Source organism: Phoca vitulina, unplaced genomic scaffold (genome assembly GCF_004348235.1).
Source record: "Phoca vitulina isolate PV1807 unplaced genomic scaffold, GSC_HSeal_1.0 scaffold21, whole genome shotgun sequence".
In the NCBI taxonomy this organism is placed as follows: Eukaryota; Metazoa; Chordata; class Mammalia; order Carnivora; family Phocidae; genus Phoca; species Phoca vitulina.
In genome coordinates this window covers 10,483,571-10,499,482 of record NW_022589724.1, presented here as the reverse complement: position 1 = coordinate 10,499,482, position 15,912 = coordinate 10,483,571, and the positions used below count along the sequence as shown (strand labels likewise).

General features: G+C 51.7%; 1 protein-coding gene across 5 annotated transcripts in view; it reads left to right on the top strand.

Annotated features, from left to right (window-relative positions):
* Window positions 1-187: 187 nt before the first annotated feature.
* The window catches only part of EPB41L4B (erythrocyte membrane protein band 4.1 like 4B), a 128,004-nt gene continuing 112,279 nt past the window's right edge, over window positions 188-15,912 (top strand). For 4 of the 5 annotated variants that reach the window (XM_032419090.1, XM_032419089.1, XM_032419091.1 and 1 more), the window contains exon 1: window positions 203-511. In XM_032419090.1, the coding sequence (XP_032274981.1) occupies window positions 203-511 (309 nt within the window). Of the gene's footprint in view, window positions 512-15,912 lie in introns of all 5 variants that reach the window. The other variant, XM_032419088.1, reaches the window with a different exon arrangement.

Below are 15,912 nucleotides of genomic sequence, written 5' to 3'. Positions count from 1 at the left end.
GCCGGGCCGGCGCGCCCCGCAGGCAGCCGGAGCGCGGCCTCGGCCTCGGCCTCAGCGGGAGCGAGCCGCGGGCCGCAGGCGTTGGGAGGCGGCGCAGGCGGCCGCGGGCACTGACGGCGTCGCGGGGCGCTCCCGGGCGGAGGCGCAGCGGCGGCGGCGGCGGCGGCGCAGGGGGCGGAGGCAGGGGGCGCCCCCAGCCAGGATGCTGCGGTTCCTGCGCCGGACCTTTGGCCGCCGCTCCATGCAGCGCTACGCGCGGGGCGCGGCGGGGCGCGGGGCCGCCGGGCTGGGGGACGAGCGCGACGGGGGGCCGCGGGGGGGCCCAGCCGCCGCCGCCGCCGCCTCCTCTACGCTGCCCGCCGCGCCGGGGGGCAGCGTGTTCCCGGCCGGCGGCGGGCCCCTGCTCACGGGCGGCGCGGCCGTGCACATCTCCGCCGCCGGCGCTGCCAAGGCCACCCTGTCCTGCCGCGTCTTCCTGCTCGACGGGACCGAAGTGAACGTGGACCTGCCGGTGAGTGACGGGGCCGGTCCGTGGCACTGGCACCCCTTGGGACAGCTCCCCTCCCCCAGTGTTCCTCTCTGGGCGCCCCTCTTGTACCTCTCCGGGGATCCCTTCTTTCTTCTCCTGCGAGCACTCCCTATCCCTGGTTTCCTCTCGGGCCACTCCGTCCCAGTCTCTTCTGGAACCCCTTCTGTGGCCCCGTGCCCCCCTTCTTGGGACATTGCGCTGCTGGGTCGCGCCTTCTCCGGCTGCCACCTCGTCCTTCGGGCCTTACTCCCTCCCCCGCTCACCCAGTCCCCTCTTCCCGAGTCCCCGCCCCCTGGCGCGAGTGACCGGTGTTCCCCTTCCGCCCCCCAGGTTCCAGCGGGGGCCTTCTTGGTGCTGGGATATTGGTTAGAAAATCTCAAAGCAATGCGGGGCTGCCCCCAGGGTGGCTTGCTTGCCCCCACAAAGTCGCCACCAGGCCTTGTCGAGATGGCGGGGAGGAGAAGCCCCCTCCCCTGCTGCCCAGCAGGTGCCCCAAGTTTGGGAGGGAATCTGGGGACCATTTCTCTCCCGACCTCCTCGATGCCCGCCCCCGCCCCATTCTCATCCCAAAGAGCCCCTACAGCCCTCAGCCTCCCAAGGGTTTGGGTGACTTGGGAGCTAACTCTAGAATCGACTCTCATGGACCTGGCCAACTTTGCACCGGCAGAGACCTTTGCTGGGGCGCTGGGAGTCGGCCCTGGGGCGCCCACTGGGCCTAGTGAGCCGGACTCCCCCCTCCCCGCCCCCAACCCGTGGCAACGTGCGTGCGGCGGCCAAGGGACCCCCGGGCGGCGGCGCCGGCTGCGGGGCCACTCGCCCACAGGTGGTTGCACCCCGCCCCCTCCAGCAGTGAGTTAGGCTGGCGCTGTCCCCGCCAGGGCGTCCAGCTTTCTAGCCCGAAGGGGCCAGATGTGATCAAATCAAATCCGCACATTAATGGGCGCCTACTGGGCACCCGGCGCTGCGGCAGACGGTGCCTTTGGGAATCTTTGGGTGTGACTGAGGACACAGCGTCGATGAGGCTTTTAGATGAATGTCACAGATCATTCCGAGGGTTTCACGCGGAAAAAAAAAAAGAACATAGCCAGACTTCCAAAGGAAACATGTAGGCCTTCCCGGGTGGGGGAAATTCTTTAGACTTGGCGAGGGAACTAGGAACCTGTAAGGCTTTTAAATGGGAAAATCAGAGCCTGCTTGGCCTGGACTTTAATGCTGCCTTAGGTTTAATTTTGAGACAGTTTCAATTTATGGCAATTTTATTTTTGTGCCTCCTAGTGCTCTCCATAGAGTATCATTTTGTTATGATAATACCCTTGTGGGGCCTTTTTATTCACGGAAAAGGAGCCAACGTTCCTGTGCTTAGAGCTGTTGTCTTTAAAATAGCATTAAAATGTTACTCCTCCCCACGACTGAGGCTCTCCAGCTCCTCTTCAGCTGGGAGGGGAGGCCCCAAGAGCCAGGAGGATTGGAGAGGTGGGCAGCTGGTGTGTGGAGAGGATGTGGCGTATTTTGCATCTCGGATCAGGGAGAGGAATGCTCTCCCTGAGAACTTTGATGGTGCTTCTTGAGGATTTTCTTGTCTGTTCCCCAGGGATGATTCGTTTATAAAATGTGTTGCTTCTGTCAGGTTTGTGTGACAGGCTTAAGTGGTGTTTCTCAGATGAAAAATGCAAACTGAGTCAAGTGCATGCGTGATAAACCCAGACAGGTACACCAACGGACGGGTTGGGATGGGGCCGGAATGCTGACTTCTGGCTGGTGGAGCCCTCACTGAGCGTGGGGGAGGGGGATATTTTACATTGGGAAAGGTTTCTCCTCGATACAAAAGGTTGCTTGACAAAAGATTTCCCTGGGTGTTTTCCCCCCCCCCCGCGTTTTCTTAATGATGGCAGATTTCTTGATGCTTTAAGATGTGATAGAGCGAACCCCAAATTCTATTTATACAGACACACGCATATGTATATCCACCCTGTCCAAAGACAAAATGCAGGCTTTTGTCATGTGAGCCCTCAGGGCGGAATGATCAAGAAAAATCACCAGTGAGCACGGCTCATCGATTTAAAGATTTATTAGCTATCAGAGCTACATCACACAGTCTCCTATGCTAGTCTTCCCAGATCAGAGTTTTAGTTCCTGTAATTAATTCTCTGAGTACGAGGTTAGCGCCAGGCAGCCAGCTCCCAGTGAATTTGTAGATGAATTTGTAGCACGCACGCTCCTTCCTAAGGCGCCTTTCCCCCGGCTCACTTTTTATGCTATCCTGTTGGGCAGTTAGCCCCACTTGTCTTGGTTCCCCTCTTCTGCTTTCCTGGATTTTTACCTCTTCCTGGGCTCTGGTGTTGCATTGCTGCCTGTCACACAGGTAGGATTTACCTTTGGCTGCCATACCCCTAAGCTGGATTTTCTGTCCCCTGTCACTTCCACGGGCACCCCGTGCACTTGCCCGGCTAACTATGGCTCCTTTGTAATTAAAACCCTCTGGTGGTGTTAGCTTCAAGAATTCCTCTGCTCTGCGTACTCACAGTGGTGATGCATTGCCCTAAGCCATTTGACTAGCCCAGCCCGGCTCTGGTTTCGGATCACAGGTTCGGAAACGGACCAGGCCACAGCAGCACCTTCGGTGTGACCATGCCGGGGCGCCTCTGTCCGCGGTCAGCATTTATTGGGCGTCTCGTGTGTGCCACGCACCGTGCTGTGCACGCAAAGGTGAACGAGAGGTGGCCCGGAGGCTCCTGGGAAACCCAGGTAGAAACACGGCGTTTTATTCTAAGCAATGTGAGGGGGGCTCACCCAGACAGGGTGCCGGTGGATGGGCGGGTTCTGGGCGCTTCCTGGAGACTTTGACACTTGAGGTGGTAGGATCTCAAATCCATGTTCCTTGTGCATTTTTGGAATACTTACTGCGTCAAGTCCACTCCTGGGCTAAGCCGTGGCCCGTGGTTTTATATACATAATAAAGGAAGAAGCACCTGTAATGGTCTTCAGCAATCCTCCGACAGGGCCTGGCTCCCCCTCGTCTGCTGGTGGGCTGCCTCCCCTAGCATGCCTGCCTGTCTGTAACCTTTGCCGTGGTTCCTCAACCTTTGATAGAAAGGGAACAAAAGGGTCTTTTCAAAAGTCCCTCTATAACATGCAGCCTACGGTGGACTTGCTGTACAAACCCGGCTTCCAGGGGAATCCCTGGCTCACCCTACAGACCGGAGAGGCACGGGGAGCCACTCCTCGTCGGAAAACCTGGCCTTGCTTTGGAAGCTGCTGCCTGGCTCTCCCGAGAGCAGCCCGGCCCTGCCCAGCCCTCAGGTGCGCTCCGGCCCGGGCGGGGCGGGACTCGCTCGGCCGACCCGAGACACTTTCCTTCTATTAATGCCGCTGAAGATCCCATTAGTGTGCTTGGCAGCGGCACCCGCTGTTGACTCATATTAGCTCTCTGTTGACTAAATCCCTGGCATCGCTTTTGCTCGTGTGGCTGTTGCTCAGCCCCGTCCCCCCCTCCCCTGCGTGCACAGTCTTCCAGCAGCTCATGCGGAAAGCTGGGAGGGCGTGTGTGTGTGCCTGGCTGGGTGGCGCTCCCGCCAGGCCTTGGAGGGCACGGCCCGTGGGCCTGGAGTAGTGCCATTGGCGCAGTCGCTTTCACCGGCTCTGGAACTCAGCGTTGACTCACTGTGCTGCCATGCAAGCAGGGGAGCTGCAGAAGGGCCGTGCCTGAGCCTTGCAGGCTGGCTGTGCAGCCTTGGGCGGCTCAGGCTCTCTGCGCATCGATCTTGTCTTTCACATGGGAGCATTTGTTGGGAGGATTATGTGACCAGCGGTCTACAAAGTTTCAGTACGCGGCAGGCCACTGAAGGGCTGCTAGGAGGTTGTAATCGTACCCACTTCTCACACCTCCTCTCTGGCCTGCAGAGAGGGTTTGGAAGCATGTCTAGTAATGGATGTTAAAAACAAATTAAAAAAAAAAAAAAGCTGTGGCAGGAAGGCCAAACATCTCTTTTTGTGGAAATCGGAAGTTGTATGGGGTAGGAGACATGCTTTTTTGAAAGTTTCACTTTATTTTTTTTTTTAAGATTTTCTTTCTTTCTTTATTTATTTGAGAGAAAGAGAGTGGACACGGGGGAGGCGGGCAGAGGGAGATGCAGACTCCTCGCTGAGCAGGGAGCTGGATGTGGGGCCAATCCCAGGACCTGACATCGTGACGTCAGCGGAAGGCAGAGCCTTAACCCAGGCACCCTGTTTCACTTTAGGTGAGGAAAGGATACCCCACCCCCGACCCCCCGCCTCAAATGCAAGTTCTTAGAGTTTTAGAACTAGAATCTCTGATACAGAGGAACGCACATGATAGAACATAAAGATCATATACCCTGTTTTTGAGTTGAAAGGGACCCTAGACAGCACATACCCCCTCCTTTGTATATACGGGAAACTGAGGCCTGTGCATGGAGAGTGACTTCACTTTAATCACTCAGTGAAGAGTTGGAATGGGTTACTCTAGGAACCCCGAGTGCCTAGCCTTTGGAGGTGAGTGTAGGATCAGTGGTAGAAAGACCGCCCCTCTAGGCCTGACACAGGATGGTGGAAAGGGGATAGGATATGTTCCTGGCCATTGGTAGTAGGACACATTTTCCCGAACAATGGGAAACTCCAGCAAAATGGCTCTCTAACCTCAGTGTACTCCACAGAGTGCGTCTGGGACTTTTTTTTTTTCTCTCCAGTTAAAATTCCCCGGGTCTCCCCCCAGAATTTCTGATTGAGTGGTTCAGGAAGCTGGCCTTCTAGCAAGTATCCCGGGTGATTCTGGTGAACGGGGTCCCTTCACAGCCTAGGAAAAGCACCGGCTGTGGAACTGCGAGCAGAGGGCAACCATGCTGGGCGTTAAAAACTGCTGTAGGCAGGGGAGCGCAGTGGTCGTCTTTGAGCCAGGGGTTGGCAGTGTCACCCTGAGCTTTAGGGAGCCCATTTCTGTCCTGGCGGAGTGGGGCCGGGGCAGTTGTGCTGCTGCCGTGGCCCAGGTGAGGGCTGACGAGGGCCTGGCCTGGAGGAGCGGGAAGAGTGCCAGAGCAGTTGGGGAAGGCAGAGGCCTCGTGGAGTCTAGTGTGGAGGCGGGGAGGTCTTCACCCTTAGGTGTAGGAAGAAATGGGGGACCATAGAAGACACCCCAGGAAACAGAGGAAGGCAGCTCCTCATTTCCACCCTCTCCCAAGGGTCTGACTTCCGCGGACACGTTGCCTCCTCCTGGGCCTCTGGGTGGCTGGCTTTTTCCTGCCCCTGAGGGAAGGTATTGGCTCAAGGTGGCCCTCCAGTGCTGACCCCACCTCCACCCAATCCCAGCCCGTGAGTGACGCCGTGGGGAACCTCGGACCCCTACCTGGGTCGTGAGTTTGTGTATTTTTTAAAAATAGCTTTGTTTTGGGGCGCCTGGGTGGCTCAGTTGTTAAGCGTCTTTCTTCAGCTCAGGTCATGATCCCAGGGTCCTGGGATCGAGCCCCACATCGGGCTCCCTGCTCAGCGGGAAGCCTGCTTCTCCCTCTCCCTCTGGCTGCTGCTCTGCCTACTTGTGCTCTCTCTCTCTCTCTCTCTGTCAAATAAATAAATAAAATCTTAAAAAAAAATAGCTTGTTTTAAAGGAAGGCTAGTAGGAGCAGGGGGAGTTGGGGAGGAAGAGGGGTGAATGGTGAACATCCTTCCCAAATGGGATACAGGCGTGACCTCTATCACACTGTGGTTTCACACTTGCTGGATTGTCAGTGTTAATATGGGGGAGGGGGGTGTCTGTCAGCGTTTCCCGTGCCAGTAACATGACCCTACACTGGTCCAGGACCGAACAAATATTAACTTGCTAAGCACTTTCACGTGCATAATCTCATTGAATTCTGTCCCTAGTGCACCGCTGGGGATGAAGGCACAGGTCTGTTTAATTTTGAAATAGCAAAAGGTCAGCGTATGTGTGTGTGTGTTGGGGGGGCGGTACTTTCCCTTAAATTCTTGCATAGGGACTTAGGAAAAAAAAATCCACTCAGTAACCACAGAAATCCTCCACCCACAATTTGTCCTCAAAAGAGGTGTTCATCCTTGTCCCCTGCCTGAGGCCCTCACCCAGCCTCTTCCACTCTGCCTCCACTTGGCCTCTACTCCTGCCTCCATTCTGCCTGGAGTGTTCCCTTCAGCAGGCACCTGGTTCTGTGGGCCCCCAGGTTTCCTTCTCTGGCCCATGGCAGGTGCCTGCAGGCAGGGTCCACCGCTGATTGATCTTGCTGGGTTTTGTTTTTTTTTTTTCAGGTTGGTATGTGCCTTCGGCCCCTACTTTCATTTTGTATTAGAACATGCTTAAAGCAGAAAGACTAGAAAATAAATATAGAGAAGCCAGAGAAGTGGAAACATCTAAAATTTCATCAGAGATAACCACTGTTAAGATTGTGATGTATATCCATCTGCAGTTTTTTCTTTTTGTATTTAGTTATAAATATGTACTCAAAATGATGAATTTGCATGGGTTGATTGAAAGTCTCTCCAACCCCTTCAGCACAGTTGAATAGGGATCACAGACCTTGAGTTTGTGTCTCTTGGGGGTGGAGGCCCTTGGCCACCCCCCTTACCTTCCCAGGGACCCTTGGCTGGGGTGGGAGCCCCCGGTGCTGGTTGCCATCTGAGCTGTCCACCTACACTGCCCCTGCCCGAGTGAGAAGCAAAGCTCCCCATCCTTGGAGCCTCTCCCCACCATCATCTCTGCTTTCTGGCAGGTTTAAGGCCCTGCTGATGTGACCACAGAATTCTCTCACATCTGGGGGCTTGTGTTCTGAACACCTGCCTTGGGGTGGTCGCTGCTCCCTCACCTGCCAGGGAGGCACATGCTCTGGCAGAGATGGGTGGGAGCCTTGCAGCCTCCCAGGTGTGCCCCTTCTGCCCTAATCCCCTCAGTCTCCTTCTGCAGCCTCTTGGGCTTCTCTCTAGAGCTGGATTTATCTTACTAGTCCCGCTTGATTTTAAATCTGATTTATTATTAATTGTTTTCCAAAATGTTTTTGTTTACCCGTAGTGTGTTGTCTTCAGTCAGCAAGGGCTTATTGAGCACTTACACCGCATTGAGTGTTGGGGAGGGCTCCACGAGGGATGAGATCATTGTAATCTCAAAAGGGAAAACCGGTAAATGCGTAACTTGTAGCTCCACATGAAGGCGTGCCGAGGGAGAGCAGCTGAACTGTGGGGTGGAGTTGGCGATGGTTTGATGCCCAAAGTGACATCAGGTTGTCCCAGAGGATGCACAGGAGTTCAGCTGTAGATTTGGTCAGAAGGTGTCGGGGCAGAGGAAACAGCAGGTGCAAATGCATGGAGGTCGGAGCCAGAAAACCCCATTTCCTGGGCTCTGGGCTTCTCGGAGTAGAGGAGGATTATGAGCTCTGGCTGTGTCCCTAAATCTTAAAGAAGCGATCGATGAACCTTTAAAGCACGGGTGTGTGCCTTGAGCTAATCAGAGCTGACGCTTGCTGAGCATTTGCTGTGTGCCTGGTCTGTGCTGAGTCCTTAAGGGATTGGCTGGTTTGAATTCTCACAAAAACTTTGATGGTGTTATTGCTGTTAACCCTGACTTGTAGAGGGGAGAATTGGGGCTCAGTAGACAGGTTAAAACACATGCCCATGTCACATAGCTAGTAAAGGTAGACTCCAGGTATAAGCTCAGACTTTCAGGAGAGATTTGTGGTCTGGGAAGTCTCTCTGACAGCAGGACTGGGCATTGGTGGGGGGGGAGGGGGAGCGGGTTCTGAGACTGTCGCAGGGTCCTGAGGTGGATGGGGACCTCTGAGCCTCCTTTGCAAGCCAGTTGGGATTTCCAGAAATCAGACTTACATCTTTATTTTATTTTTTAAAATATTTATTAAGTAATCTCTACCCCCAATGTGGAGCTTAAACTCACGACTCAGAGACCAAGAGTCGCACACTCTTCCGACTGAGCCAGCCAGGTGCCCCCAGAGTTACATCTTTCAGTCACACTCACTGAATACAGTTTCGCCCAGAGTGCATTCTGGTTTGATGGCCATAATTTTTCAACACTGAGGTCAGAAGTAGGCTACATTTTTAAAAAGTGCTTAATAGTACAACACTGAACTTCTCCCACAGAAAAGCATTTTACATATTCCCATCCTGCTGCATAGCAACTGACTCCCTTCAGTCTTTGTACTTTCGTATACACGTGCATAAACATGGTGTAGAGTTTTTTTTTTCTCCCATCCAAGCCTTCGTGACAAACCCCTCATCCGTTTGGTGTCCTTTCCTGTGATTATTCTAGATTAAATTCACCCCACAATCTGTGTGTGTGTGTGTGCATGTGCTTGACGTGAGTAGTACCTGTCTGTACCTGTCTTGGGTTGGCGGTTGATATGCAAAGCACCTGGTCTCTTCTCTGTTGGGCAGCCCTGCCCCCAGGCTTGCAGAATCCGTGTCACTTCCTCCAGTTGCTCCCGTGCGGGAAGGTATTATTACCCCATTTACACGTGGTCTCAGGGAGCTTGTGGCCTTGGGCCACTCAGGTAATAAGTGTGGTAGGGTCACAATTGAATCTAGGTTTTCTGACTCATTTTCCAGTGCTCTTCCTCCAGCCCATGTTGGGCACACTCAGCCTCCCTGTTTGAAACGAGTGCTCCTGGGAACTCTTTTGTGATTTGACAGGTCAGAATTTCATGCAGTAACACCCCGTCATTCCTGAACCTCTTTGCCACTCGTTCTGTCTCTCATTTCTCCGGTTCTTTTCCCTAAAGTCATAGCTGGCCGAGTGCCCAGCATTTCCTTGTTGAAGCGAAGGACTGGAAGATGCGATCCCCAGGGTCCTGTGCCACCTGTGGGGTCATCTGGAGCTTCCTTGTTTCCCAGCACGGAGCTTGGTCGCAAAAGTAGGACTGTCCCTGCTGCCAGCCCAGCTGGGGGGACGTGGACCGCCTGGTTCCGCAGGGGCCTGCAGGGCTGGCGTCCCTCAGCCCTGTCGTGTGGCCTCCACACCTGTTTCCTTTCGATTTTGTGGTCGTCTGTGTCGTATCTGATCTCTGAGCAGGGAGGTTGAGGTAGGCGTGATAGTGCTTCTCCTTTAGCCTACCGCCAGGCTTGCTCAGCTGCAACCACTTTGAATTATGCTTTGTTTTTTTAATTGTGATAAAGTGTCAGTGACATAAAATTTATCATTTTAACCATTTTTAGGTATACAGCTCGGTGGCATGGAGTGCATTCACATAGCTGTGTGGCTATCACCACCATCTGTCTCCAGATTGTTTTCACCTTTCCACGCTGAAACTCTGTACCCATTAAACAGTGATTCTCCATCCCCCCTCCCCGCAGCCCCTGGCAACCACCCTTCTACTTCCTATCTCTACAGATTTGACTACTCCAGTTGTCTTATATAAGTGGAATCGTGCAGTATTTATCCTTTTGTGTCTGACTCCTCTCACGGCATAGTATCTTCAGGGTTCATCCATAGTGTAGCATGCATCAGAATGCCCGTCCTTTTTCAGGCTGAGTACTAGTCCAGTGCATGCATACCGCGCATTTCGTTACGGATTTTTGTGCAGGTCCGGGCCTTCCTGCCTCAGTCCTGCCTGTTCATTAGTGGTACTGCCATCAGAGGCTCGGATGTCCCCAGCCCTCCCCTCGTGGTTTTATTCTTGGCATCTGGCACCTCTCCCCTGAGGCTCTTCTGCTTCGTGCTGGTCATCCTCCCGGGTTATCTGCTCTTAGTTTTCCCCCTTACACTTTTGTCTAAGTTGCTCCACGTGGGCAGGTCCTTGGTCTTTAAATTTTTTGGTACTGGAAATATAAATATAAAAGAGTGTACCACGAATAGTTTAAAGAAAAATCATACCATGAACATCTGTGTACCCACCACCAAGCTTAAAAACAAAGACATCGGGATGCTTGGTTAAGCGTCTGCCTTCGGCTCAGGTCATGATCCCAGGGTCCTGGGATCGAGGCCCCCCTCCCTTGCTCAGTGGGTAGTCTGCTTCTCCCTCTCTCCCTCTGCTCCTCCCCCTGCTCTTGCGCTCGCTCTCTCAGTCTCTCTCAAATAAATAAATAAAATCTTTAAAAACAAGTCAAAACTACAAAGACATCAGCAATGCTGTTAAAGCCCCCGATGCTCCTCCTGACCACACTTCCTGCCCTTCTGCCCTCCTGAAATACGTCTCTCATTCTTTCCTTTTCTATGTTATAGGTTTACCACATCTGTATGTTTATCCAAATGATATATTGTTAGTTTTGTGTGTTTGTAAACTTTATAAGTGGATTTTTTCAATACTGTGTTCATGAGATTTGTCCATATTGATGTTGTTACTCTAGTATTCCATTGCACGAATCTACTGAAATTTATCCTTTGCTGGTGGACATTTGGGATGTTTCCGGTTTGGGGCTGTTAGGGGAAAATGCTGCTTTGAACCTCCTGGAATGAGTCTCCTGGTGCATATATGCAAGCAAGCCTCTCTCCTGGGTATGCGCTCAGGAGTGGACTGGCTGGGAGGGCGGTGGGCAGGGCCCTGTAAGATCAGGCGAAATTGTTTTCCCAGAGTCCCAGCAGCGTATAAAAGCGTCTGTGAATCCATTCTTCCACACTTGGCATTGTGCAGCTTTTTTGGTTTTATTTTACCAGTCTAGTGGAAGCTCGTGGAAACTTACTGTGGTCTTCACGCTTCAGTTGGTGATGAGATTGAGTGTCTCTACATGTTTATGAACCATAACTGTGTTTCCTCCTGGAAGGCTTCATTCTGTGATTTTTGCCTGTTTTTTAGTTGTCCTGTTTTTCCTGTTGTGTTCAGCTCTTTCCCTGCTAGTCTTTATGAGATTGTCTCCAATGTGCCTTCTTCTCAGGTAACCTCATGGAACAAGAGAGAACACTTCTGTCTGAGTCTCCCATGCAGGCCTTTCCTTACTAACTGGGGATTAATGTTTTGACTTCACTTTTGCTGTGCATGAATTTTGGAGTCAGTTGCCGCTCTTGGTTTTTGGTGAGGAATTGTAGGATCTATAGATTTCACTTCAATTCTGCCTACTTTTTTTTTTCAGTTTTTATTATTGAAATTTCTAAGGATATTCAAAAGAGGAGAGAATCCAATGTACGCACCACAGAATGAACATAATGAACCCCAAGGACCCATCATCAAGCTTCATCACCTGTCAATGTAGCCACTTGTTCCATCTGTATCCTCACTCCGTCCCTTCCCGATGATTTTTTTTTTGGAAAAATTTTATTTATTTAACAGAGAGCACAAGCAGGGGGAGCGGCAAAGGGTGAGGGAGAAGCAGACTCCCCACTGAGCAGGGAGCCCAATGTGGGGGCTTGATCCCAGGACCCTGGGATCATGACCTGGGCCAAGGCAGACGCTTACCCGACTGAGCCCCCCAGGCGCCCCCTTTCCCAATGATTTTAAAACAAACTCCAAACATGTAATTTCAAACTTGTACTTCAGTGCACATCTCTAAAAGACAAGGGCTATGTTTTTATAAATAGATCCACTATTCTAGTAAAAACCTAAAAAAATGTTTGGTATCAGAAGATATTTAGTCAGTGTTCAGATTTTCCTGTTTGGTTTGTCAGCAAACCAAACATTCATTGCATTTGGTTTATATTTTATCCAAAGCTTTATAAAAAAATTTTTCAAAATATTTTTTCCCTAGCTTATTGAGGTATAATTGACAAATAAAAATCATATACGTTTGGAGTGTAAAGCTTGGTGATTTGATAGAGGTATAAATTGTAAAACCTGTTACTATGCATCAAGGTAATGAACATGTTTGTTGCCTCACCAGTTATAGTGGTGTGTATCTTAGCACATTTCTGAGATCCACTGTTTTAGCAAATTTCAAGTATATTGTACATTATAATTAACTCTAGTCACCATTGCTGTATATGAGATCCCCAGAACTTGTTCATCCTTTAACTGAAAGTTTGTGTTCTTTGACCGACATCTCCCCATTTTCCCTACCCAACAATTTAAAGCTCTTAATCTAGAGTTTTCCCCTCTCCTTGCCTTTTTGGGGTCATTTATTTGCTGATTTGTCCTATAGTAGTTTCTCACTTTTGGGATTTTGTTGCTGGCATCCTCAACATTTGTTTACCCTGAGGTGCCCTCGGTACAGGGAACTGGCATTATTTGAAGCATCTGACTCCGGGCACACAGAACAATAAGACAGGTTCCTTGCCCTCAAGAATCTTGGGTGGAGACAAGTTATTACACCTGGTGTGAAGAGTGCCATAGAGAACTTTAAATAAGCTCAAAGAAAGGTCTAAGGTAGGGGGACTGAGTGGGAGAAATGGGCAACCAGAAAATCTCAGAGAGCAAGTTGGGCTCTGAAGACAAGTGGGAGAACAGCCTTCCTGCTGGCCACAGCAGCACTGAGGCTTGAAATAATCCATTCAAGATTCCTGCTCCTTGCTCAAGCCCTGCCAGTGAGCCCACGCATCCTCTATTTTTCATCGGATGTTGCTTCTTTGAAAAGGTCCACATTCCTCATCTTTGGAAAGTTTTCAGTAGATTTGATGAAAGAATGTCTTTTCTTTTTCTTCTGTGTCTAACTCCTCTTTCTTCATTAGCTCCTTGGCTTTTCTTTTTTTGAGAGAGAGAAGGAGAGAGTGGGGGGAGGGGCAGAGGGAGAGAGAGAGAGAATCCTAAGCAGCCTCCATGCCCAGCATGGAGCCCCGATGTAGGGCTCAGTTTCGTGACCCTGAGATCATGACCTAAGCCAAAATCCAGAGTCTCGGGGGATGCTTAACCGACTGAGCCACCCAGGCGCCTCTCCTTGACTTTGGTTTTGAATGTCTCCCTTGACCTTGGATTCTTTTTTTCTCTAGCTCACTCCTATTTGGGTTCCTTTCCATTTTCTGGGAGGCCCCCAGTGAGCCCTTTCCATGTCTCCTGGCTAGAGGTGCCAGCAGACATTTCGGGAGCAGAATCGATGAACTCTTCAGAGAGAAGGGAGACGGGGCGGATGGTAGGGCAGCGGGAACCACTGGGTTATACCCCTGACGGAGCCCTTGGAGGCTTCATGGCCCAGGGCCTCATCCTGGGATGGCGGATCTCTCCCGTCTGTGTTGGAACGCTCTCGGCTGCTCCGCGCGGCCAGGTACTGCTGGCCTGTGGCAAATGAGCCGTAATTAGTGTGTAATGTGAGCCGCTGCCTGCACGCAGCCCTCCTGGCTGCTCCGTGGCCCCCCTTGGCCTCGCTGAGACTCCCCTACCTCTTCTGAAAGCCGGGCCCGGGGAGAACCACTGCCCGCCGTGTGGCCTGGCCATGAAATGGACGTGGGCTTCATCCAGGAAAGACCCAGTAAACTGTAAAAGGCTTATGAGGTTAGTTATTAACCTGCAGAGCATTCTGGCAGCTGTGACGCAGCCTTTCACCGGCCGCAGCCCTTTTATTGCTCCTGTTAGCCGGGGCCTGAGACCCGAGGTCCAGGCCACCTACTCAGTCCGATGCAGTGTGTGCTGAGTGACACAGTGCTTCGAGGGCGGCAGTGGGGGTGGCCGGTCAGAGTCCAGGGAGGGGCTCAGGCTGGCCTGCATTCGGCCCCCGTTCATGCATGCAAGCTGGCAGTGGCAGGTCCTCCGGCATTCTCGGGGGTGGAAGCTGAGACAGGGAGGTCCGGGTGGCGGGATATTGTACTGGGAGAGCGGGGAGTCCAAGGTGGGAAGTGTTTGTTCAGGATACATCGTCAGTGTCCTCTGTGGGATTTATTTTGCTTTGAAGTCCAAAAGTCTGTAGCTTTGTTCGAAAAGCTGTGGTGGATCATTCCTCTGAGACCCCTGAAGAAAAATGCAAAACCCACGTGCTGTCTTCTAAAAGAAACAATGGTGTGTACTTGCCGGGGACACGCCATTTATCTTATGAACTCACTTCAGGGAATGAGCTCTTCCACATACGTGAGTTGTCCGGAGAGCTACAGTGTGTTGACTGACAAGACCTGTGTGATTTCATTTATTTCACTTCTTTGTGAAAAACAACAACACAAAATCCAGATCATCTAGTGTGCTCGAGGCCCAGTACGGGGAATATGAAGGGGTTAAAAATGTGGGCCCTTCTTAGAAGCTCTGTGGGGGTGCATTGCACACCTGCCGTCCCTCATAAAAAGGAGAATGAACACCTTTAGTCTTGCCATGGTAGCCCAGGGTCAGCCTGTGAACAACCTCAAGGTTTCACGACTGCTCCGCCCTCCCACCCCAGGGTTTCAGGCCTCTTCGTCATCTGTACCCTGGGCGTCCGCTTTCTATTGTGTTCCCGCCTTCAGCACATCATTACTTTGCCCCCAGCTTAGCGGGGCCACTACCACCAGAGACCTGGTCATTACAGGGTTTTTTTTAGACTCCTGAGGGAATTCCATGGTGCAGCCAAGTTTGAGAACCAGCGTTCCACGGCATCACACCCCTTACGTTTGTGTAGCGTTTTAGGTTTGGTGCCATATTTAATCCCGATAGAACCTTTTTGAGACAATGATGGGAATGATGTAGAACGCGCATCATTCTACCTTTACAGGAAGCTCAGCAGGAGGATTTTTGCCCATCCCCCAGCTTGTAAGCTCAGAACCAGACCTAAAATCCTTCTCAGGCTCCACGTCCACTTGCTCGCAGGTCTGCCCCCCGGCTGCCACCCTGCTGGTCCTCTGGCAGCCCCCACCTCCACTCTCCATGCTTGACTTCTCACCTGCGCGCCTCTGCTGTGCTCTTTCCCGTCTTACTGGCCGGTTCTTGCCTCAGAAGGGTCTGGCCGTCTCTCAGGGCACGTCTCAGAGGCTACCACGTCTGTGAGGCTTGTCCTGAACACCCTCCCTCCTCCTACAGAGTCTTCCCTCTCCTGCCTGAGAGCCTGTGGGCCACTTCTGCCTTGCAGGGGAACCAGTACGTTTCCTACTGTAGTAGTTGTCCATGTAGTAAGTCGAGTAATAGGAAACATTATTGACTTTTTTTTTTTTTTTTTGGCAAATGATTTTCTTTTGGTAAAATACACATAAAAAATTGATCATTAGTGACGTTTAGTACACTCACGGTGTTACGTTCCCATCATCATTGCCTAGCTCCAGAACATTGTCGTGACCTCACAGGGAAACCCTATACCCTCGAGGCAGTCATTCTCCATTCTCCCCTCCTCCCAGCCCATTCTCCCCTCCTCCCAGCCCCTGGCAACCACTAATCTGTTTTCTGTCTCTATGGATTTGCCAGCTGTGGATATTTCATATAAACAGAATCGTACAGAATATTTGGCCTCTTGTGTCTGGCTTCTTTCACTTAGCATAATGTTTCCAGAGAACATTGACCATTAACATTAATGGAAGCACTTTACATGGCTTAACTCATTGACTCCTCACAACTGTATTAGCTAGATGCTTCCTATGAGCGTCCTCATTATGCAGATGAGGAGATGGAGGC